The sequence below is a fragment of the Mauremys mutica genome, chromosome 7 (assembly GCF_020497125.1).
Source record: "Mauremys mutica isolate MM-2020 ecotype Southern chromosome 7, ASM2049712v1, whole genome shotgun sequence".
In the NCBI taxonomy this organism is placed as follows: Eukaryota; Metazoa; Chordata; order Testudines; family Geoemydidae; genus Mauremys; species Mauremys mutica.
Window position 1 is genome coordinate 72197344 of NC_059078.1, and position 23297 is coordinate 72220640.

Below are 23297 nucleotides of genomic sequence, written 5' to 3' on the forward strand. Positions count from 1 at the left end.
TGAGGCTTAATGGGACTCCAACACCTCATTAAATGCTTTGCTGAATGCGGATGGATTTAAGGCTGGTTCTGTGGTTTCAGATTTTGCAGGTACTGATTCTCCTTGGTTCAGCTAAGCCACGTTCCTGAGCCGTCACAAATAACAACACATTCATGCTCCCTGGTTTTAACCCCCTTATCTTGCTGAGTTACGCGCGCACACGCAGTCCGGCAGTCCCCGGCGGCGCGCTGCAAAGGGGCTCTCCCCGCTGGGGACTCGGGGCACGTGGTGTTGATGAACCACCCTGCAGGGAGGCTGGGAATACCGCGCCGCGCCGGGGCTGCGAGCGATCTGTCTGCAGAGGCGGGGGGCCGGCTCCCAGGAGCGGGGAGGAGTCGCTGCTGCGGCTTCCCTGCGCACGTGAGCTGCCGGGATGCAGCTCCAGTGTGAGTATCAGCGGCCTCCCCCACCCCGGCCGGGGCTGGCGGGCCCAGCGATCGCTGATGTGCCTGGGGGGCTGCAGCTAAACAGCCCCAGTCCCAGCCGGGGAGAGCGGGTTGGCGAGCCCGGGTGTAGAAAGTGCAAGGAGGCGGCTGGCTCTTCTGACTCCGTCCCTTGCACTCCGCATGTCAGGTTGGAGGGGGGCTGAAGCACGATCCCGCAGAGCTGCATACAACAAAGGGGGCCGGGTTGGAAATTGTAGGTCGGTGCCTGGGAGGGGGGAAGGGAAGCGATCTCTCCTTGTAGAGCCTCCCCAAAGGAACTCGGGACCCTCCTTTGCTGACTCTTAAACGGGGCTTCTGACGGTCTAATTAGCGTGGGGCCAGATGATCGGATTGGAAAATCTGCCTGATGCTGGTTGTTTAATTTTGTATCCTCGCAAAGGGGCTCATCATTGGCCAGCAGGAAGCTGCCATGTTTATCATCTGAGCGATTGAGGAAACAGGGTTAGAGATTGGGAGGAGGGAGCAGCAGAGCTGTGCAGTAGATAAACCCTTGGTGACCTGAATTGTGATGACAGGCTGGACTTGTTCAAACGTATTGTGTAAGGGGAGGTGCATTAGTAGCAATCTCTGCCTTGCTCTACGGTCAGTCCACAACATTGCTAAGCTTCATCTTTCTTGTGTGGGACCAAGGCCATTTTGATAACACAAAATGTACACAAGGATCCCAGGCTAGATTTCACAATCTAAACAGACAAGACAGATAACAGGTAGGATCAAGGAGGTATTCCTAGTCCCGTTTGACAGATGGGGAGCTTAAACTCAGAGATTAAATGATCTTGCTTTGAGCCACATAAGGAATCTGTAGCAGAACTGGAATTGGACCCAGATCTCCTGAGTTCCAGTACAATGGCTTCTACACAAGATCTCTCAGCTGAGAAGAGAGAAGCACTAGCATCATGTGGTATTTCTGTGTTCTGGAGTAATTTGGGCTTCTGGTAGTAAATTTTTAACTTCCATGTATTTGAAAACCAGACCAGATTGCTTAATTTAATTTTTCCCTAATGAAATTGTGCATGTATGGAAATGGATTGTTGGTTGCCAAGTCCTGAGTCTGCAAGAAGGCATCTTGACTTGCCCTAGAAACATTGGCATCTGCAAATCTGCTACAGCTTCAAAGCTCAAGCTGTTTGCTTTGCAGTGGTTGCCGGAGGGGTGTGGGGAAAACCCGTTGAGGTGATTCAGATGGGTGACTGAAGTTTCAGAGTAAGGAGCTATCACTCTTCAATAAAACTGGCTTTGGAATTGCTTTTTAAAAAGGTTTAAACCTGTTGGACTGAGGAAGAAAGAGGTGGAGGTAAAACTTGTTTTCTTTTTGTTACTCATTGACAGACATCTGTTAGCACTGCACTGACATTGGAGTCCTGTATCAAGGAGCAAAGGACTTGAACTTTGATGACTAATAAATACTTGTGTAGCTCCATAAATGTCCATGGAACATTGTGCAACATACAAAAGACACAGTCCCTGCTCTGAAGGACTTGCTTCTGTTCCTCAAAGTGTTACCGGGGGGGATGGGGGGGGGGAGGCAGAATTTGTCCCTTTATCCCCACTTTTATATGATTGCAAAACTGATCTCCGTTCTTGATGTGTTAGTGGTGCATTATATAAAATGAATTAAAGTCATTTGTGTGATTGGCTGAACTACTTCTGATGCTATAATCCTTTCCCCAATCTACTCATCTCACAGTGGCCTTGAAATCTAATAGCCACTTCTACTGACTGCACTTCTTGTGATGACTTATTTAACCTGTTCTGGTGTTTCAATATTACTAGTTGTTCTCCCTCTTATTAGACAATATATACGCTGAACAACAAAACGAATAAAAGGAATGCGGGAGATTCTAGGTGTTGTTAAAGAGTAGTTTATTCTGTGTTGCTAAGATCTGAGATGCTACATACATTTGATGTAAACTATAACAGGGCCTCATCAGGACCCTTTTAGTGTCAGTGAAGGTCCCTAAGACCTTGTATGACACGATGTCAGTTTGTGCACATTACTGTTACCTCATCCTTCCTATAGCTATTTGTGCATGTCATCATGTTTGTTGTCACAACCTTGATTGTGAGGGACTATCTCTTTACAGCATGTCTGTACAGAGCCTAGAACAATGAGGCCCCACTTGGTACACCACAAACAATGATAATAGAAATGGTGCAACAAAAATTAACGGAGCTTTCTTCCTTCTTACAAAAGAAACAGTTGCTAGTGCTCTGGGTTTGGAGACTGTGACAGACACTAAAGCTAAAATCCTAAGCGTAGAGCCAAGCTCACAAAGGTCAAAGGCACAAGGCAAAAGAAGGAAATTCTCAATCTGAACTTGCGTTCATGGCAGCTATCACAGGATTTAAGCAGGAGACGAGAGCCCTGAGGGTGCCTTTTGGGAACAATATTTCTGCACAGTTTACAGTTCTATTGGCTACACTCCTGCCTATCCACCAGCTTCCACAGAGCTTGGCTCTGCAGCATACAGAGAACCCCTGCAGCCCCTGTTGGAGTTTGGGGAGCTCAGCTCTTCTGAAAATCAAGCCCATAGAATCCCACTAGATGGACACTGCCAGTTCTCCCCTTTTCACATTCCTCAAGAGCTATGAGGATTTTTCCAGTTCGTGGCTGAACAGGGCTCTGCATTCACCCTAGCACGGCATCTAACTCATTATCATTCACTTTTTGAATACCACATGTGGGGCTTGGAAACTTTGGATAAGTGAGAGGGGTAGAGAGGGCCGTGCTAGATCTGCTGTTGCTGATGTTTTCCCTGGAGGGGACTGGGAAGCCAGGAAGCAGGGATTTTGTTAACAAGTCTTTATAAAGAGAGAGAATGCTGTTAGACCATGTGACCTGGCCTCAAACTCCCTTTCTTTGAAAGAACGGTAGAACATAGCATTGCTTATTTGACACAATGGAGTTCTCTTGGATTAGATGCTATGCTGATGAGTGCTGTATAAAAGCCTAGCTGACCAGAATGCTTGATACAAGAAATGACCTAAAAGGAGAAAGTTCTTAAACAGTAGTGAATAAAAATCTTCTCCATGGTGGGAGAACCACTTATGTTCACACCTCAACAATTTGTTAAAACGTTCTCTCATTTGTTTTTATGTTTCATCTCTGAATGCTTGTGGTACAAAGAGTGACAGTCCACAATAGATTTGGTAATGTGCAGAAAGAGTTAATTTGATAAGACTTCTACAAAGCTGGCTAGCCTACATGCTGGCTGTAAGTAGGCAGAAACTGGCTGTGTGTTTGTAGCCCATGCTAAGTGTGGCTGTGCCACATGTAGAGGCTTATGAAGATGCTACTACCGCCTAGCATGTGTATGGGATGATTTACTACAGCTCTCTTGTGTGTTTTTACTCGTTGGTAGGCATGTGTTGCTAGCACTGGGTAAACTGCACTGGTGCTACCACAGTGGTGAGATTTTCAGAATAACCCAACTGTAGACAAGGCCAGCGTACACGGGAATTGGCCACCGGTCTCGGGGGCTCTGCATTTTAATTTAATTTTAAATGAAGCTTCTTAAAAATTTAAAAAACCTTATTTACTTTATATACAACAATAGTTTAGTTATATATTAGAGACTTGTAGAAAGAGACCTTCTAAAAATGTTAAAATGTATTACTGGCACATGAAATCTTAAATTAGAGTGAATAAATGAAGACTCGGCACACCGCTTCTGAAAGGTTGCCGACCCCTGCTGTAGTGAATGGAAGCTTCAGGCAATACTGGTAACCTGATGTGTACACAGTAGGGTTAATTGTGTGATTTAGGCAGCCAGTTCTGAAAACTTGGTCTTGTATGTTGTTGAACCTTCCTTCCAATAGTGCTGCTTTGTTTCCAGAGTCACAGAATTGCTTTATCAGTCCATAGAGGAGGGGAGGTTAAAAGTAGAATTGAACAAAACATTAGGAGTTGGACGGAGGATATTTACCATTAAAAATCCTCAGTAACAATTCTGCATGAAGCGCTCTCCGTTATAGTACAGAACCCTCTCCTCAATGCTATGGTGTTCCCTTGGGTTTCCTGTGACCCTGCCCCACCACCACCACCTAGGAGAGTAACATTATAACCTAGATGGCTTCAAACTTCTCAGCATCTTAAACAGAATACCTTTTAAGCAGTCTCATCTCTTGAGGGACAGCTGTTATCTTGTAATCCAACCGCATTTGAATGTGATGAGTATTGCTCAAAAACATTCTGACTTATGCACTGGCAGTAACATAAAAGTTTCCTTGCTGGAATCCTGCCTGGTCCTGCCCACCTAATCTGCCTTCTTTAGGAGGAACAGCCTAAGGAACCTCCTCAGGACCAGCAGTAGCGCACAGTAGCTGTCTGCCTTCTCCCCTGGACCATTCCTGCTTCTCTCCTGATTCAAATGGAGTTCAAGTGTTAAAGTTGGTGAGGTGTATGCGCACACTGGCCCCATGGGTTCTGGTGAGTGCATTATTCTAAAATGTTAACAGTCTGCTATTATGGGATGCTTTGGGTTTTTTTACATGTAAAACTCCTCATGGCTTTGAATCAGAAAGCATTAATATTGTGGAGCTTCGGATCACTTTGAGAGGTGTTACAAGAGCTGCAACTGATCTGTGGAAATGGAAAAAGCAATACTACAGCATATGGGCAGTGAGACTAAAGAAAACTATCTCTAACTTGCTAAGCAGTAGAACAGATGTTTCAGGGCTCAGGATCTTCTGTCTGCTAGTGTTTTATTGATCATGGTAGTTGCCGCTGCACATGTGCATTATTTAGTATACTTCACTGTTTGTTGATTCCCACTCAGCTGAGCAGAAGCAGGAGTTTCATGTTATTGTGGAGCGAGCTATTTCTTCCATGCCCCTATTTACTAGATCAGTAGGTTTGCTCTTAGTTTCTCTAGAACAGCCTTTCTGTTAGCCAAGAAAGAAACATCAAAATTATCCCAGTACAGCTGAAAAAGTTTTGTCTCTTGGTCCAGGCTAATGCTGTCCTTTCTATTGGAACAAAAACCAACTCCTTATAGAATTGTAATCTACAGGCCAGATCTGAAGTGTGTATAAATCAGCATAGCTCCATTTATACCGGCTGGTGATCCGACTGTGGCTTTTTAAAAGACATGATAGGGGATAGTGGTTTGTGGGGAAATTTTTTTAAATCACGTTTGTTCTTGAAAGATAATCTGCCCCAGCCACTGTCAGTAATCTTCTGAGGAATCAAGAATTGTACAATACTGCTTTTGTCTGGCAAGATCGGAGCTGGTGGGTGTTAACCTCCACTTTTATCATCCACCACCCACACACCTAATAATTAATTACACAGGACCAGACAAGACTCAAACCTAAAGAGTAGACTTCTTAGTTTATGATAGGAAGGACAGGCTCAGTGGAGCAGAGTTATGGATCAGTGGGGATACAAAAAATCTCTCTCAAGGGACCTCTCAATACTTATTGCAATATCAGGTTACATTATACAAACAAGCTCTGGCAGTTTGTATAATGAGTTGGTCTCTGACTCAGTTAATTTCTTTTCAGAGTTTTACAGACCATGTCTAAAATGGCCTTAGTAAACTGCATTCACTGGCCAGCCAGTTTCAACAGGTGATCACTAATTTAAAAATTACTGTCATGATATGGCCTTATGTTGAAAAGCCATTGCATCTAAAAACCCACATAGGGGAAATCAGGGTTGACATCATTTGAAGACTTCTGCATTGGAAAGAAGAGATGCAACTGGCTAGACCTTGCTCTCTTATCTGCACTACATTTGTGTAAACTGGCCTTGTCTCCCATTCAGTCTCCTGAAATACAAGATATGTAAGAGTCTGAGACTGAATGCAGCACAAGAAGAACAAAACAATGATTAAATGCTTCCAAATTCCTTTAACAGTTTTGCAGCAAATACTAGCAATTCTGGAATTAGGATTTTTACCACTTCTAACTGAGAGTCTACCTTTAAAGGGGGAGGGGGAAGATGGTGTCAGGGAATCTCCATCCTCAAAGCATTTTGATGCATAACCAACAAAATCCAATCAATCTTTTTCTGTACCATTTTCAGTTAATTGGTTGGATTCCACTATTCCCTTCAATAGCGACAGGCTTATATTTGCTTCTGTGCAAAGTTCATAACTGCTGCTCTCTCACTGAAACAGTGCTTTCAGGAGGGATAGCCTGGGCTGACTCTTTGAATGTTGGCAGGAGTAAAAATGGGGCGTTTGGGGCCCTTCAGGGAGGATATATCTAGCCTTTAATAAAACAATATGAGCTACAGAGAGAGTGGCACCAACATTTTGGTGAGGTGCAGATATGTTCATAACATCCAGTGACTGCCTCTGGGACAGTCAGCACAGTTTGTTTCCATTTCAGCTTTATCTATTTCAACCAGCCAGGCTAAGGTTAAGTTGTTTGTTCCTGACATGTCTGCACAAACTGATAAATGGAATCTAGTTATCAAGGCTAAATTGCAGAGGCCTTAACGGGCAGTAGGAGCTGTCTGGAGTGTATCTGTAAGGCTGGGTCATATACGGTGATCTGAATTATGTCAAAGGCTTAGATGTTTCTGCATCAGCGCTCCGAACTGACAGATCTGCTCTGTCTCACTCTGCAGCTTCAGTTTAGGGTTGAAGCAGAGACAGCCAATTGTACTGAACTGTATCTCGATATTCTGTTCTTTCTCTCATAGACGCACTGTAACATATTTGCAAAATCCTCTGAACTTTTCTAAAATATCATCAAGACCAAAAAAAGGCAGGGCCCATTGTAGCCCTACCAACATTCCTTTGATTTAAACTATCTGCCATGTTTTACAGTAATGGCTTAACATGCATTGCGGAGTAATCCTAATGTCATCTTTTGTTACTGTAGTTAGGGAATCCCTTTTCTAACAATCATTCTACACAGCAGAATGCCATAATAACTGAATGCCTCGCAGGCTGTATTTATTCTTTATACCCCTGTGAGGCAGGGAAGTAATAATACCCCATTTTACTGATGAGGCAGTCTGGGTTAGAGCTGGGATTGAACGTAGATCTCCTTAACCATCAGACCATCCTTTTACCTATGCCAAAAGGTGTTATCCAGGGGTGCTCAACCTCTGGCCCACGGGCTGTACACTGCCCACCAAAGTATTTCATAAAGACCGCAGCCTGCTTCAACACAATCTACTAATCGATTCACTAGAGTTTTGTCGTCACGTTTACATCATTTTAGTTTACACAGGTATGTAAATAGACAATACTGTACATAGAAACAACCTATCTAAATACATACAAAACAAGCTGAACTTAAAATATAAATCAATACAGGTGACTTTAAATCTTATTAAAATATGTAGAATCAGGTTGGCCCACACAAGGTTGTGCTTAGGTTTATGTGGCTCTCCAGTGTGATAAGGTTGGGCACCACTGGCTGATGACTTCTTCTTAACTCTCCCTCCCCTCTCCTTGGAATCTATCCAGCAGCTGGAATAATTCTTTCTTCCTCCTCTTATTTCCAGAAATGTCTTCCCTGCCAGACTTGGAGCTCTTCACCATGGGGATGTGGTCTATCGGCCTTGGGGCTATTGGCATTGCCGTGACAGGGATTCTTCTTGCTAACACCGACTTGTTTCTCTCCAAACCGGAGGCAGCCTCGTTGGAGTTTTTAGAGACGACCGAGCTAAAATCTCTGGGAGAAGGTAAGAATTGGCTTCCTCTGGAAATCTGAGCTCACATTCTACAGTGATGGACTTTATAAAAGTACCTAGGTAGAGCTAATCTTACCGTTCGAGGCCAGGGTTGAAAACAAGGGTTCCTAGGACAAGTGGAGTGTGTTTGGAAGGGAGAGTTGTCCCAGGCTAAACCCTATCTATTAGCAGTTCAGGGCGGGCATCAGACCACTCTTGCCTTTCCCTGCTTCAGTAAATGGTGTGGGCAGTAGCTGACCCTTCTTGAGAAGGGAAGGATGGTGCTGAAGTGACAGATCTCTCTGAACAAATAAGATGCATCTAATTTTGACTGAATGGCTGCCAGATGAATGATGATAATACCCAGATCTTATTTAGCACTCTTCATCCATATATCTCAAAGCACTTTACAAGTTATATCCCAAAACAAGGTGGAGAATTATTCAGGTGTGCAAGGTCACACGCAGAAGTCAATAGAGATTAAAACAGAGAATGCCCCTTTAGAGTTTTCAATGTCATTAATATTGCCTGTTACTGCAGGATGGGGGGGGAAAATTCAAGTGAACACATTGACATCTGATTCACAGATGTACACAGGGGAACTGAAAGAGGATGTTTTGTGCTTGAGTGGGAAGTAACTTATACACCATAATGCTATTTCCAGACATAAGGCCTGATTCTGCATTGCTTACGTTTGACTGTTGAATTCAGTAGAGTTATACTAGCACAAAACTTGCATAACACAGTGGAAAATCTAAAATCTAAAAATGAGAGGGGTTTCATTCTATGGCACAAACTGATGGACCGCTTTTTGTGGCAATAGCTCTTGTTTCAGAACATTAGCAATATTATTCAAAACGTGCACCACTAATAAATACAATTGGAGGCAACCAAGCAGGGGATGGAAAGTTGGGATGTTTGGCAGAGCTGGGAGCTGACTCCCATGTGCAAAACTAGAGATGACAATTCACACCTGTCTTTGAAAAGTGCTATAAATTCAGGGATCTTATTAAAACTGATACTTTAAAATGGACTTTTTTATATACATTTAATTGGAATTTAAATACACTTTGAAAATCTCCCCCTCTGTCTCAATTAGAATATAAACCCACATGGAATACTGAACTGGGAATCTTTCACCATGCTTAGTGTTCATCAGAAGTTGTAGTTATATAAATAGATGCCATAATTCATGCTATTTCTCTCTTATAAGCAGAAGAAAGAATATTCAAGGCAGGTGAGCTATGGAAGAAGAATGGTGCAGTGATCATGGCTGTGCGGAGACCTGGATGCTTTTTGTGCAGAGAGGTATTGTGATGGGCTTGGGGGTTAATTCAGAGAGTTTTGCTGGAGTTACGTGTCTTTGTGTTAGATGTGGCCAGGGAGGCAGTCAGCTAAAGCACGAGTTTTGCATATCTGAAAATCTTGTTTCCAATCCCAGATTTGCTCCCACGTGAAAATGAGCTTCATTTATCTCTGTCTCCATTTGTCAATATTATGGGCTAAATTCTGAGCTGGTGTAAATCAGCATACATCTATTGACTGATGGGGTTATGCTGATTTACACAGGATGAGAATCTGGCCCCGCAGATTCAAAATAAATTTGGCTAGATAGGTGGTCTGTGGTCAAGATAAGCCCGGAAATGGACTAGCAGGAATCTTGCAGGTACTGATACAGCAGCATTGCATGGGAGGGGGAAACATCTATCACCAACATGCTCAAGTCAGCGTTTCATTTCCTGGAGATTAAAGTCATTCTTTCAAAGGGAGGAAGGAAAAGCCTGCTGTTCACACATCTGCTGTTCACGATCTGTTCGATACTCTACTGAATGTAAAACCTGCCTTGTATTTTGGTCACTTATTAGGATATTTCCACCGTAGCAATTATGTTATTACTCACCAGTTAATAAAACAGAGCAATTAGTCTACCAACCACTTAATTATAGGGTCTACTTAGTCCCTACACTGCATAATATTGGAAAGAGTTGTATGCTTCAGTGAATTTAGTTCTCATGGAAAGAGACAGACAGATTGAAATACTATGATCATGGAACAAGTCCTTACTGCTGGGGGGTTCTGTGGGACAAAATGTGCCATGACACCCCCCCCCCCCCCCCCCCCCCGCAGATTTTGTGTGTTTCCCAACAGAAAATGGCAGAGAAGCAAAGGGAAACCATGGGTGAAGTTTTTTTGGGAGGACTGCCCGCTTCAAACAGAGGCAAGGCATGGGGGGGGCCCATCGGGGGGCACATGGGGTTACATACCACTTCCCCCTCACCCCCATTCTGCAAACGCAGAGCTGCCCAACTGAAGGAGGCTGTGTCTCTGCTCCACTGACTCTGCAGCTGAGCGCGCCTCCTGGGTCTTAGTGCCAGTTGTTCTCCCCCTTTCTGTGTGCTGGGAGCCTTCCTGTTTTCTATTCTGTGCAACAGTGAGTGCCTGCGGTGGGGCTGAATACGGGGTGGGTGGGGGGAAGAGGCAAAGGGGAAGGAAGTGGGGGTGGAATAGGGCAGGTGGGAGGGGAATGTGGGAGTGAGGGGAGGGGATGGAGAAGAAAAGGGGATAGGGCGGGGGGAAGTGGGAGTCCACCATGCAGCATCCCCTCGGCAGCAGCTGGGGCTCCCCCATTAAGCAGGCCCATCAAACCTTCACCCTGACAAGCCCTACCCCCATACACTTGGACCCCTCCACGCCCAGATCCCTATCCCACTGATCCCCAACCAGCTGCACCTGTGTCAGGATCAGGTGCAGCCTCCCTGCCGAGTCTTTGTATTGCGGGGAGGTGGGGGCTTCAAGGTGATCTCCCACCTCAATGCAGCCAGTGGCCTGTGCTACCCACTACCATGCTGGAGCCACATTTATTTATTGACCAATAAAATTTCCAGAATTTTGCAGAATTTTAAAACGTGTGCATAATTTTTCATTTTTTGGTGCAGAATTCCCTCAGGAGTAACAGGTAGCGTGCAGGCAGGGACAGAGTAAGCTCCACCCCCCTCACACCCATTGCTTCAACAGTGGACCTCAATTCTGAACAGGAGGAGACCACCACTAGGGAGTGCCACACTCTGTCACCTTGGGGGTGACGAGGGTGGGAGGGAGGAGATTTTTCAAAGACATAAAGGACAGTTAGGTACCCAGCTCCCACTGACTTGTGCCTTTGAGAAGCTCTTCCTTAATCTTTGCCTTCTCTGCTGAGATGGCCAATGGTGGTTTTGGTTGAAGTGGTGGGGTTGTGTAGAAGAGATGTGGATACTTGTCTTTCCACAAGGATTGGGGCGAAGACCAGCCGTTTGCTTCACACAGGCCCCAAGCTGTGGGCCATCAGGTGGCAACAGCATGTAGTGACACTATGGGCCTCCCCCTTAGAGGTGGCGAGAACCCACAAATCCCATTAAAATTAGTGCTCTGAGAATCGGGCCATGTAGACTTGGAGTAGAGTTGAGCCAGTGACATAGAGGGGAAAAGCTCTGTATACCATCATGTATCCCCTAAACCGTCCAGTCCCCTGACAGCAAGCAGTCTTCACTGTATTAAATTGGACGTCTTTTAACCAAGTTTTAATATGAATCTTAAAAATACCTATGTAAACATGAGGGAGCAGGTTGCCAACTTAGGAGGAAAAGTCGGTGATCTGAGACTAACTCACTGTCAGTCTCTTGCTGCTCTTTCTACCTTGTGGTTCTGACCAGGGGCACTGGGGAGAGGCTTGCCCTTGAGATGGACATGGAAGAAAAAACTACTGTTTAACCATTGGTTTTGCAGATGATGATACCGTGATTTAAGTGGGCAAAAAGGCCAGAGGTATGCTGAATGCCATAGGCTATGTTGCAAATGTTCACTGTGTCCTGAGTAAGGGGTGAGGTATAGCTGCTGCACCACCCCATGAGCAGACCAGGGAGGGAACTGTGACAGACTGACTTTTCTCGCTGGCCATCCCTTGCTTGTTGTGGGTGGAAATAATCTGTTTCTGGTGCAAACCTGGTTTGCTAGCTGGCAGGGAAGGGCAGAGCCAGGTTCTCCTCCCTGCATGGGAATTGCCACTGTTCAGTCTGCTCTCCTCTCTGATTTAGACTGACCGGGTGCATACCCTGCCCAAGGGAGTGGTTTGTTCTCTTGTGTGGGCACATGTTGCTACGCTCAGGGCACAGTTGTATTAGCCTCTTTGATGGGAGTTTAAAAAAGCCAAGCAGAGACTGACTTCTTTCTCTGCCTATGTGCTAGGGCTTCCCCTCCCCCTGGCTACTGACGGGTACATGGGTTCCTGATCGTGGGGGAGATTTTTGTTTTTATAAGCAAAACTGCAGTAATGGTCTGCAGCATCATGTTTCAGAATTTTAGACAACTATCATGGAATAAAGAGGTGGTTTTCTTTAAAGCAAGTATTCCATGGTGGCTGGTGCATGCTGGGTTGTCTTGGGGTTTTGCTTAATTATTGAAAGAGAGTCCAAGTATTTGATTTAGGGTAAACAGCAAAGAATTAACAGAACTTTGCAAACAGATGGGGTGGGGAGGCTGGTGGTGAAGCGAGTCCAAGAAGCCTTTACTACATTCCCTGAAGGATATATTCAAAAATAAGAGTATTAAGTATACTTCCCATTCCCTACTTACTGACTGTCATAGGGCCGATTCATGCTAATTCATTTCCTCTCTTTATCTCCTCTGAGCTTCCTGTGTGGGGATTGGCAGTAGCAGATTGGAGCTCTGCCCATACCCTTATACAGACTCACTCTGGCCTGTTGACATCTGCCTTGTAATGTCTGTGAATTTTGCCATCTGCCTTCCCCTGAGTGTTCTACTTGGAACTCTTGATATCTTCCCTAAATTATGGCAACGCTTTGTTCAGCCAAGGCAATTCAATCACTTCTCCTCATAAACTGGTTGTATGCAGATTGTGCCCTTTAAACAGTAAGTCTGGTGTCTGAGTTATTTTGCATAGCAAAGGCCATATTCTCCCTTAAAAGGCACAAAAGCCCCTCAAGCCACTGTCTCTCTGTCACATCTTTTCCCTATTGGAACTGGCACTGGAGGCTAGGAGATGCTGGAAAAAACTTTCCCCCTCCACAAACTGCTTTTACAGTCTTCCTCTGCAGTGTGGAAAACGCATAGATGGGTTGGTGTTGCTGCTGCTATCACTTCTCCTGGGGGAATTCTATGCCAAAAAATAAAAAATTCTGCAACAAAAAATTAAAAATTCTGCATATTTTATTTGTTAAAATAACACACTATAACGGGTCGGCAGCCTATGGCATGCATGCCAAAGACGGCATGCGAGCTGATTTTTAATGGCATGTTGCTGCCTGCCAGAGTACCGGCAGGCAGCAGCGTGCCATTAAAAATCCGGCCCGGCCTGGCCCGCTCTCCTCCACTCCCCCCGCGGGGGCAGGAGGCAGAAGCATAGGCGTGTGCCTGGTGTGCCCAAGCACACCCTAATGCAGGAGTGGGCAAATGGCCCCACTCTCCCGGCACAGCAAGCCACAGGGTCTGCGCTCCCAGGCCGGAGCGCCCGGCCGAGCACAGCAAACCGCCGGCCCTTCCCCCCTCCCCTGCAGCCATGCTGCCCCGCACGCAGCGCTCTGGGGGCCAGGGCTGCGTGCTCCTGCGGGGCACTGTTTGGCTCCGTAGGGAGACACTCCCCGCTTATCTGGAGCCATGCTGCTGCGTGGGCAGCGCTCTGAGGGGCAGGGCTGCCCACTCCTGCAGGGCAGCGTTTCTGGCTCTGCATGGAGCAGAACATGCTGCTAGGAGCTTCATGGTAAGGAGTCCGGGGCGGAGGGGGTTGGATAAGGGGTGGGGGCAGTCAGGGGACAGGGTGCAAGGTGGGTTGGATAGGGGGTGGGATTCCGGGCGGGATGGTTAGGGGTGTGGGGTCTCTGGAGAGGGCATTCAGGGAGCAGGGGGGGTTGGATTGGGCATGGGAGTCCCGGGGTCTGTCTGGGGCAGGGGTGTGGATAAGGGCCGGAGCAGTCAGGGGACAGGTAGGGGGTAAGGTCCTAGGGGGGCAGTCAGGGGACAAGGAGCAGGGAGGCTTAGATAGGGGGTGGGGTCCTGGGGGGAAGTTAGGGGCAGGGGTCCCAGGAGGGGCTAGTCAGGGGACAAGGAGCAGGGGGGGTTGGGAGTTCTGAGGGGGGCAGTTAGGGGGGCGGGAAGTAGGAGGGAGTGGATGGGGGCAGGGCTAGGACATGGCAGTGGCGGGGCTAGGGCAGGGCTCCCTGGGTGCACACCCTAATGAAATGTGCTGAACACGCCTATGGGCAGAAGCTTGGTCCTGCCGGCTCACCTGCCTCTTCCTGTAGTGTGCTGGGTTCCTGCCCATCTTCCCACCTCTCCATCCCTCCCTCCCTGCCAGCCAATCAGCTGATGGCCCTTGCGAGGGTGGAGGCAGAGAAGAAGCGAGGGCAGGACCTTGGGGAAGGGGGTGGTGGAATAGGGGCATGTCCCCTCCAGCACCCTGCCCTGACCCGACCTCCCCCCCCACGCACAGCCCTCTGTCCTGAGCCCCGCAGCTCCACACCCGCCCCCCAGGCCCCTGCCCTGAGCCCTGTACCTCCTTCATACATACCCAGCCCTCTGCGTGACTCCTTCACTCCCCCCCACATAACCAGCCCCCCTGCCCTGACACTTGCACCCCCTCACATGCCCCCATCCCTCTGCCCTGACTCTTGCACACACCCCCACTACCCCATCCTCACCCAGAGCACCAAACGGGAGCTCCTGCGCACACACACCCCACATTCCCACCTGCACCTCTCGCACCAAATGGGAGCTGCCCAGGTAAGTGCCCCACACCCAAACCTCCTGCCACAACTCTGAGCCTCCTCCCTCATTCTAGCTCCTGGCCAGACCCTTCACCCCCAACCCTGTGCTCAGTGCACTCCCACCCTCAGCTCAGTGCAGAGAGAGAGGAAGAGAACGGGCCAGAACCAGGGAGAAGTTAGGTACCCACTGTATGTGGGCAGGGCCGGAATCCCAGACCGGCAGCGGGCTGAGCGGGTCCGGCAGCTGGGATCCCAGCTGGCAGAAGCCGGCAGATGGAACCCCTGAGCAGCAGTGGGCTGGGGTTCTGACTGCCGGATCCTTGCCAGCCGGGGTCCTGGCTGCAGGCCCCGCCCAGCCCGCTGCCGGTCTAGGTGAACAGAACCCCAGACCAGCAGCAGGCTGAGCGGGCCAGCGGCGTAAGATCAACATTTTAATTTAATTTTAAATGAAGCTTCTTAAACATTTTGAAAACCTTGTTTATTTTACAATACAACACTAGTTTAGTTATATAATATATAGACCTATAAAGAGAGACCTTCTAAAAAACATTAAAATGGATTACTGGCACGTGAAACCTTAAATTTAAGTGAATAAATGAAGACTTGGCACACCACTTGTGAAAGGTTGCCGACCCCTGCACTATAATCACACCAGTTTCAATTATTTTTGGTCATTTATTTCAAAATACCTATCAAACACTGTAACAATACAGACAACAAAAAAGATTCAGGAAGTGTTTTTTGACAAATAGATTCCTTACTAGGCATGTTAATACAGAACTGAGTAATAATTCGCTTAAAGTACAATACAGAACTATATTTACCACACCCCTCAGAAGCAATGCAAAGGTTTGGGGAAGTCCAGGGTAACACAGAAGCTGAGAGAGAGGGAAGTAAATTGCTGGGAAGGAGCCTGGGTGTGAACTTGGAGGGTTGCTGAATATCGGTGGGAAAAGTATAGAACAGGTTCCTTCCGGGGGTGGGGAGGGATTGTTGGGGAGCTTGCCCCATGCAGACCCTGGCTGATGCTCCTAGCCTCTCCCATTCAGTCAGGCACGTCGGCCTCTGTCCCCATATGTTCTTGCACCCTGCCCACATGTGTCCATCCACCCTCACTCAGACACCCACTCCCTCATCTCCATGTGGCTCTGTGCCCCCACCCAGCCACTCCCCTGTCCATATGTAGCTCTGCATCCCCTGCCCCATCACCATGTGGCCCTGCACCTCCCTCCCCCCTGTGGCCCTGTGCCTCCACTCCCATTCAACTCCTGCACCAGTCTGTTCTCCCCACTAGCCTGTCTGAGTCTAGAGGAACCGCAGCAAATGTCGACAGAAGCTTTTTTTCTGCACAAAAAATTAAAAATACACATGGCTCATTAATTATGCACGTGCGTAGTAGCGCAGAATTTCCCCAGGAGTATATCACATTGCCTGGGACACATAAAGCAGCATAACTGCTGGTATCCTGAAAGTGCATGCAGAAGAAACACAGTTTCACTGTATACTCTAGAAAAAATAACTTACTTTTACCTCTTCCTTGTATAATAAAAGCTGCATAGCACTCTTCAATCTGCAGCATGAAAGGAGTACGTTTATGCCTATTCACCATTTTGCAGGTGGAGAAACTGAGGCATGGAGAAGCCTTGCACACAGTGGCCATATCTTCACTAGGAAAGAATGTGTGTGTTTAACATGCTTAAATCCCAGCATGGATAAGGCAAGTTACAGTATTAAGACTTTCACTTTAGCCTTTACTAGGATTTTTGCAAATACATGTTTAAAACTATCCCCGTCGCCTAGTGAAGTCAGCCCTCGTAAGGGTACTGTGAATGAAGGAGTGATTGCAGAGAGGTAGGCGTACCTACACTAGCTTTAATCTACCTAGCATGGGTAACAATAGCAGTGAATATGCAGTAGTGTGGATCTTCGCACAGGCCAGCAACCTGAATACATATCCACTGTTAGCTGCACCATCTAGATTAAAGTTAGTGTGAATATAGCTGCCTGCACTGCAATCACACCTTCATCTCTGGTGAAGATGTCTCTATGCCAATAGACAGCCTAGGACTAGAACTCACTCATATGCCCTGTTTATTTCACTTCATTGCATCTACTTTGCACCTCTAGCCACCATCTATCTAAGTGGCTACATGCCAAATGTTGAGCCTTTCAAATTTCCATCCAGTAGTTAAACCTGGCATCACACTCATTGTCTTCTAGGAGGCTTCTGAACTTTCCTCTCTCAAACCTCAGCTTGACCAGCTTGGCGTCCCCCTCTATGCTGTTGTGAAAGAAAAGATTGGGACTGAAGTGGAGGATTTTCAGCATTATTTCAAAGGGGAAATATTTCTCGATGAAAAGGTATGTTTGTATTGCTCTGTTTGTTTTAAGCTTGCTTGAGTCAGCATCTGTATCCACCAAGCCTTTTCAAGCAATCTGCATAGTGTGGCCTGAATGAAACTTAGGTATCTGGAAATTGATTTAATAGCCTTTTGTAGTTTAAGAAGTTAATCAGCTTAGATTTTCTATATATAAGTTTGCTCAGTTTACAAGCTCAGCTGTCTTTCTGCTGTGTACTGTTGACATGTTCTTGCATGATTTTTTCCCCACACACCCCTAAGCAAACAGTAAGATCATGCCAACTATTTTTCTCTTTTCTTGCACTGGGATGCACTGTCTGATAATTATCCTGGTATTAAAACCAAGGACTAACAATAAAATAGAAGGGTGTGATAAGTTCATGTTGCAGTGCAACATTCAAAGAACAACAAATGGTAGTAATATAACTGCTTGTTGCAATGTTTACTGAAAACTTATGCTGTTGCCAAACACAAGAATTCAGAAATCATGCGTCACACCCTCAAAATCTTGAGGTTTAGAAATCATGATATATGGTTCTTTTATTTGCTGTCTGTTGTTTTTGGATCTTTCTGGGTCATGTTTCCCAACATCTCTCTCCAACACTGAGGTCTAGGAACAGCCTCTTGAGTGAAAGCTCAGGTTCTCTCAATTGCATGATTCCAAAAACAGGGACTTTAGGAAAAACAGTATAATGAGACTGGTAATAAAATGGTGAGTGGTGGAACCCCGTCCCTTTTTTCCAGCACATGAAAAAAGACAAGCTGTTCTAGAGGGAGTTCTGCCCAGTAGTTCAAAACAAATCTGTTAATTCAAAAACACGCTCTGATGTCAGCAGTCAAGATGTCCAGGATGTGAATGTAGTAGGTTGATCAGTTCCATAAATCTGGAATGGCAGCAGTGACAAAAACAACTGGATGTTGCTGATTGTGTGGAAAGTAGGTGACCTCTTACTGTTTTAAAGGAACTTCTGTCCTGATAAGATTACTAAAGGCATCATTCAGTTCTGTATACCCAAAGATTACTTGTTAGAAACTGTTCTGGATGCAGAGGCTAGCTGGCTGCCTTGTTTACAGTTAGGAAAGTCTCCTCTATCACTGTTATTTCTTGTTTATTGAGTTTTCTTTCTGTGCTTCTACAGAAAAAGTTCTATGGTCCTCACAAGCGAAAAATGCTGTCGATGGGTCTTATCCGCTTAGGAGTTTGGCAGAACTTCCTTCGTGCTTGGAAGAATGGATACAGTGGTAACCTGGAAGGAGAAGGGTTCATCCTGGGAGGAGTTTATGTGATTGGTGCTGGGAAGCAGGTACTATATGGCTTTGGGGAATTTTTTTTTCTTCATCCCCTCTTCCCTTCAGTTTCCTTCATGCCCCCTACGAGAGCCCAAAGGCCTCCTGCTTTAGCCACTTACTCTTAGAACATGACAAGGCCACAGTCAGACACTAATTTCTGCCCTGCACTATGTTCTAGTTGTGGGCTTGGGCATCTCTTGTCTTGTGCAGTGACGTTCACAGAACATCTTCCAATCAGCTCGCTGCCCTTGAAAACAAATCTCTTTATAATCCCTTCCAAATATTCTGACACTTACCCATTAAGGAGATTTTCCATCTGCTACTCTTCACTGATGATCTACCATTCTCTTAAAAATTACAATTGGCAGTTCACATAACTTTCCACTCAGCTGGTGGATGTGCCCCGGTAATGACTTCTCATTTTTAAGGTAAAATTTTGGGGGTGACTTTGCACCAAATAAGTGATCTTCTCCCATTACTGGTTATGAGGTGTGGGGGGTGGGAAACCTCAGTCCTAAATACTGTTGCTATTTGTTCATGTTCTTAAACAAACAAAGATTTCATGATGACATTGACTCAAATCAAACGCTGTATGGAACGAATGATTGATACACATTTTTGATAACCATCCTCAGTTTGTTTACAAAACAGCATAATACAATATCCCTGAAAGATGGGCTTGAACTATAAATCTGGATTTAACCACCATCACATTTTGGAAAAAATCAGCTCTAGATCCAACTTGGGGTCCATCTTTAAATATAACATCCTAAAGGCTTACTGTATAGTATGATCTTATCAAATGGTTTTGTAAAATTTAAGAGTATAGAGATAAATATGTAGCAGACTTCATAAATTGTGATTTAAAACAGCAAAAAACTTGGGCTTAAATTTCCAAAGGTGGCATGCCAGCACCTTCTAAAAATCAGGCCCCTTTTAAATTGTCTCAAGTTGGGCACCCAAAAAATCACTAGTCGCCTTTGGAAATTTAGTCCCGGGTAATTGATGCTGCCAAGAAACATTTGCTTGTTCAGTAATCGCACAGATAGTTAAAGCAAGATTTAGAATGGGGGGGTGTCTGTCTGTCTTGACAGTGCCCAAGATTGGGTGCTATCAGGGTATAAATAATTTATATAAAGTATGCAACAAATGTCATAGATTCATAGATTGTAGGGCTGGAAGGGACCTGGAGAGGTCATTGAGTCCAGTCCCCTGCCCTCATGGCAGGACCAAATACTTTCTAGACCATCCCTGATAGACATTTATTTAACCTACTCTGAAATATCTCCAGAGATGAAGATTCCACAACTTCCCTAGGCAGTTTATTCCAGTGTTTAACCACCCTGACAGTTAGGAACTTTTTCCTAATGTCCAGCGTAAACCTCCCTTGCTGTAGTTTAAGCCCATTGCTTCTTGCTCTATCCTTAGAGGCTAAGATGAACAAGTTTTCTCCCTCCTCCTTATGACATCCTTTTAGATACCTGAAAACTGCTATCATGTCCCCTCTCAGTCTTCTCTTTTCCAAACTAAACAAACCCAATTATTTCAGCCTTCCGTCATAGGTCATGTTCTCTAGACCTTTAATCATTCTTGTTGCTCTTCTCTGGACCTTCTCCAATTTCTCCACATCTTTCTTGAAATGTGGTGCGCAGAACTGGACACAATACTCCAGTTGAGGCCTAACCAGCGCAGAGTAGAGCGGAAGAATGACTTCTCATGTCTTGCTCACAACATACCTGTTAATGCATCCCAGAATCATGTTTGCTTTTTTTGCAACAGCATCACGCTGTTGACTTATATTTAGCTTGTGGTCCACTATAACCCCAAGATCCCTTTCCGCCATACTCCTTCCTAGACAGTCTCTTCCCGTTCTGTATATGTGAAACTGATTGTTCTTTCCTAAGTGGAGCACTTTGTATTTGTCTTCATTAAACTTCATCCTGTTTACCTCAGACCATTTCTCCAATTTGTTCAGATCATTTTGAATTATGACCCTATCTTCCAAAGTAGTTGCAATCCCTCCCAGTTTGGTATCATCTGCAAACGTAATAAGCGTACTTTCTATGCCAATATCTAAATCATTGATGAAGATATTGAACAGAGCCGGTCCCAGAACAGACCCCTGTGGAACCCCAGTTGTTATACCTTTCCAGCAGGATTGGGAACCATGAATAACTACTCTCTGAGTACGGTTATCCAGCCAGTTATGCACCCACCTTATAGTAGCCCCATCTAAGTTGTATTTGCCTAGTTTATTGATGAGAATATCATGCGAGACCGTATCAAATGCCTTACTAAAGTCTAAGTATACCACATCCATTGCTTCTTCCTTATCCACAAGACTCGTTATCCTATCAAAGAAAGCTGTCAGATTGGTTTGACATGATTTGTTCTTTACAAATCCATGCTGGCTATTCCCTTACCACCTTCCAAGTGTTTGCAGATGATTTCCTTAATTACTTGCTCCATTATCTTCCCTGGCACAGAAGTTAAACTAACTGGTCTGTAGTTCCCTGGGTTGTTTTTATTTCCCTTTTTATAGATGGGCACTATATTTGCCCTTTTCCAGTCTTCTCTCCTGTCTCCCATGATTTTCCAAAGATAATAGCTAGAGGCTCAGATACCTCCTCTATTAGCTCCTTGAGTATTCTAGGATGCATTTCATCAGGCCCTGGTGACTTGCAGGCATCTAACTTTTCTAAGTGATTTTTAACTTGTTCTTTTTTTATTTTATCTTCCAAACCTACCCCCTTCCCATTAGCATTCACTATGTTAGGCATTCCTTCAGACTTCTCGGTGAAGACTGAAACAAAGAAGTCATTGAGCATCTCTGCCATTTCCAAGTTTCCTGTTACTGTTTCTCCCTCCTCACTGAGCAGTGGGCCTACCCTGTCCTTGGTCTTCTTCTTGCTTCTAATGTATTGATAAAAAGTCTTCTTGTTTCCCTTTATTCCCATAGCTAGTTTGAGCTCATTTTGTGCCTTTGCTTTTCTATTTATACCTGCCTTTCTATTCTATGTATACAGTCTACTGTAAATCTGTTTTAGCTAGATTTATGCATTATGGGAAATTCTAACTTGCTGTTTGGTTAAATGTGCTTAGAGCCTAATGGTTAGGGCCCTACCAAATCCATGGTCCATTTTGGTCAATTTCATGGTCATAGGATTTTAAAAATAGTAAATTTCATGATTTCAGCTATTTAAATCTGAAATTTCATAGTGTTGTAATTTTAGGGGTCCTGACCCATAAAGGAGTTGTGAGGGGTCCCAAGGTTGGGGGCAGGGGTGTATGCAATACTGCTACCCTTACTTCTGCTCTGCTGCTGATGGTGGCGCTGCCTTCAGAGCTGGGCAGCTGGAGAGCAGCGGTGGCTTCTGGCTGGAAGCGCAACTCTGAAGGCAGACCTGCCACCAGCAGCAACACAGAAGGATGGCATGGCATGGTATTGTCACCCTTACTTCTGCGCTGCTGCTGGCAGGGCACTGCCTTCAGAGCTGGGTGTTTGGCTAAGAGATGCTGCTCCGCAGCCGCCCAGATCTGAAGGCAATGCATAAGTAAGGGTGGCAATACTGTGACACCTCCCCACACACACACTAAAATAACTTTGTGACCTCCCCCCACAACTCTCTTTTGGGTTAGGATCACCAATTTGAGAAACGCTGCTCTCCCCTATGAAATCTTTATAGTTTGGGGCAAAAGCACACAAAAGACCAGATTTCACGGAGGGAGACCAGATTTCATAGTCCGTGACGTGTTTTTCCTGGCCATGAATTTGGTAGGGCCCTACTAATGGTGCTTCCATGGCCTTGAACAGATTACTTGAAATTTGTATTTGCACTAATCTTGCTGAGATGGAAGCATGAATGTACTGTAAGAAGAGTTTATCTAGTTTATTAGAAAATGCCACAACATGTATCCTTGCATAACATGCCCTAACATAAGTAATAAGAGGGGAAACTCATATATTTGTTTGGTTGACTTGATTAATCCTGTATCTGAGAAATTGGATCATATCGTCTTTTACTTCTTGTTTCTCAGATAGAAAGTGAAAAGCAATGTTTTTGAGTTCCTAAATACTGCATGCTATTTAAATGTATCCTCATATAAAAAGGAATCACTGCACTTTTTTTCCTTTCCTCTCACTAGGGTGTTCTCTTGGAGCATCGAGAGAGAGAATTTGGAGACAAAGTGAGCCTTCGGTCTGTCCTTGATGCTGCTGAGAAGATAAAACCACAAGCTGCAGACACTGACTAATAGTTACACATGTTCAGTCTTGGCTCGAAAATGTAGAACATGTCTGTATGTGAACATGCAGTGTAATTGCTTTCTTAGACTATTCAGTAATAGCTCAGCTGGAGGATTCTCTCTGAAATTAGTCAACAAATGAACAACCTCTTTGATGGTAGCTGACTTGTTTGTGCTTTGTAGTCCCTCAGGCACCCACAGTTTCAAATAGTTTTTTGTCTCTTACCGCATTAATGAAAGGCTGGGCTCAAAATCTTAAGGCGTAACCTAGATGGGTCCAGTTAGAGCCAGAAAAATAAGAGAATATCTGGGTGCCTGGGGAGTAGGACATTGCTAAGGCAGGAGTAAGTGAGGTTGAAAGATAATAAAAATTATGTAAATGAAATGTCTTGATTTTCAAATTTAATTTTATTAAAATAGTTAGAAGTCTCTGTGTTGATGAGAGTCCACCCTTTCTCCTTGCGCTGAGAATCTTAGACACATGTCTGATTGCTACAGTTTTTACATATGGGGTCCAATCCTGCTCCCT

General features: G+C 45.3%; 1 protein-coding gene across 8 annotated transcripts; it reads left to right on the top strand.

Annotated features, from left to right (window-relative positions):
- Positions 1-264: 264 nt before the first annotated feature.
- On the top strand, positions 265-23205 carry PRXL2A (peroxiredoxin like 2A). 8 transcript variants are annotated; one of them, XM_045025139.1, is made up of 6 exons: positions 265-425; positions 7951-8130; positions 9332-9426; positions 17094-17234; positions 18373-18537; positions 22670-23205. In XM_045025139.1, the coding sequence occupies exons 2-6, from the start codon at positions 7953-7955 to the stop codon at positions 22775-22777; spliced, it is 687 nt and encodes a 228-aa protein (XP_044881074.1). In that variant the 5' UTR covers positions 265-425; positions 7951-7952; the 3' UTR covers positions 22778-23205. The 8 variants fall into 8 exon arrangements, with proteins under 8 accessions (XP_044881074.1, XP_044881073.1, XP_044881078.1 ...); XM_045025138.1 differs by lacking the exon at positions 265-425 and adding an exon at positions 472-612; XM_045025143.1 differs by lacking the exon at positions 265-425 and adding an exon at positions 661-678.
- Positions 23206-23297: the final 92 nt, after the last annotated feature.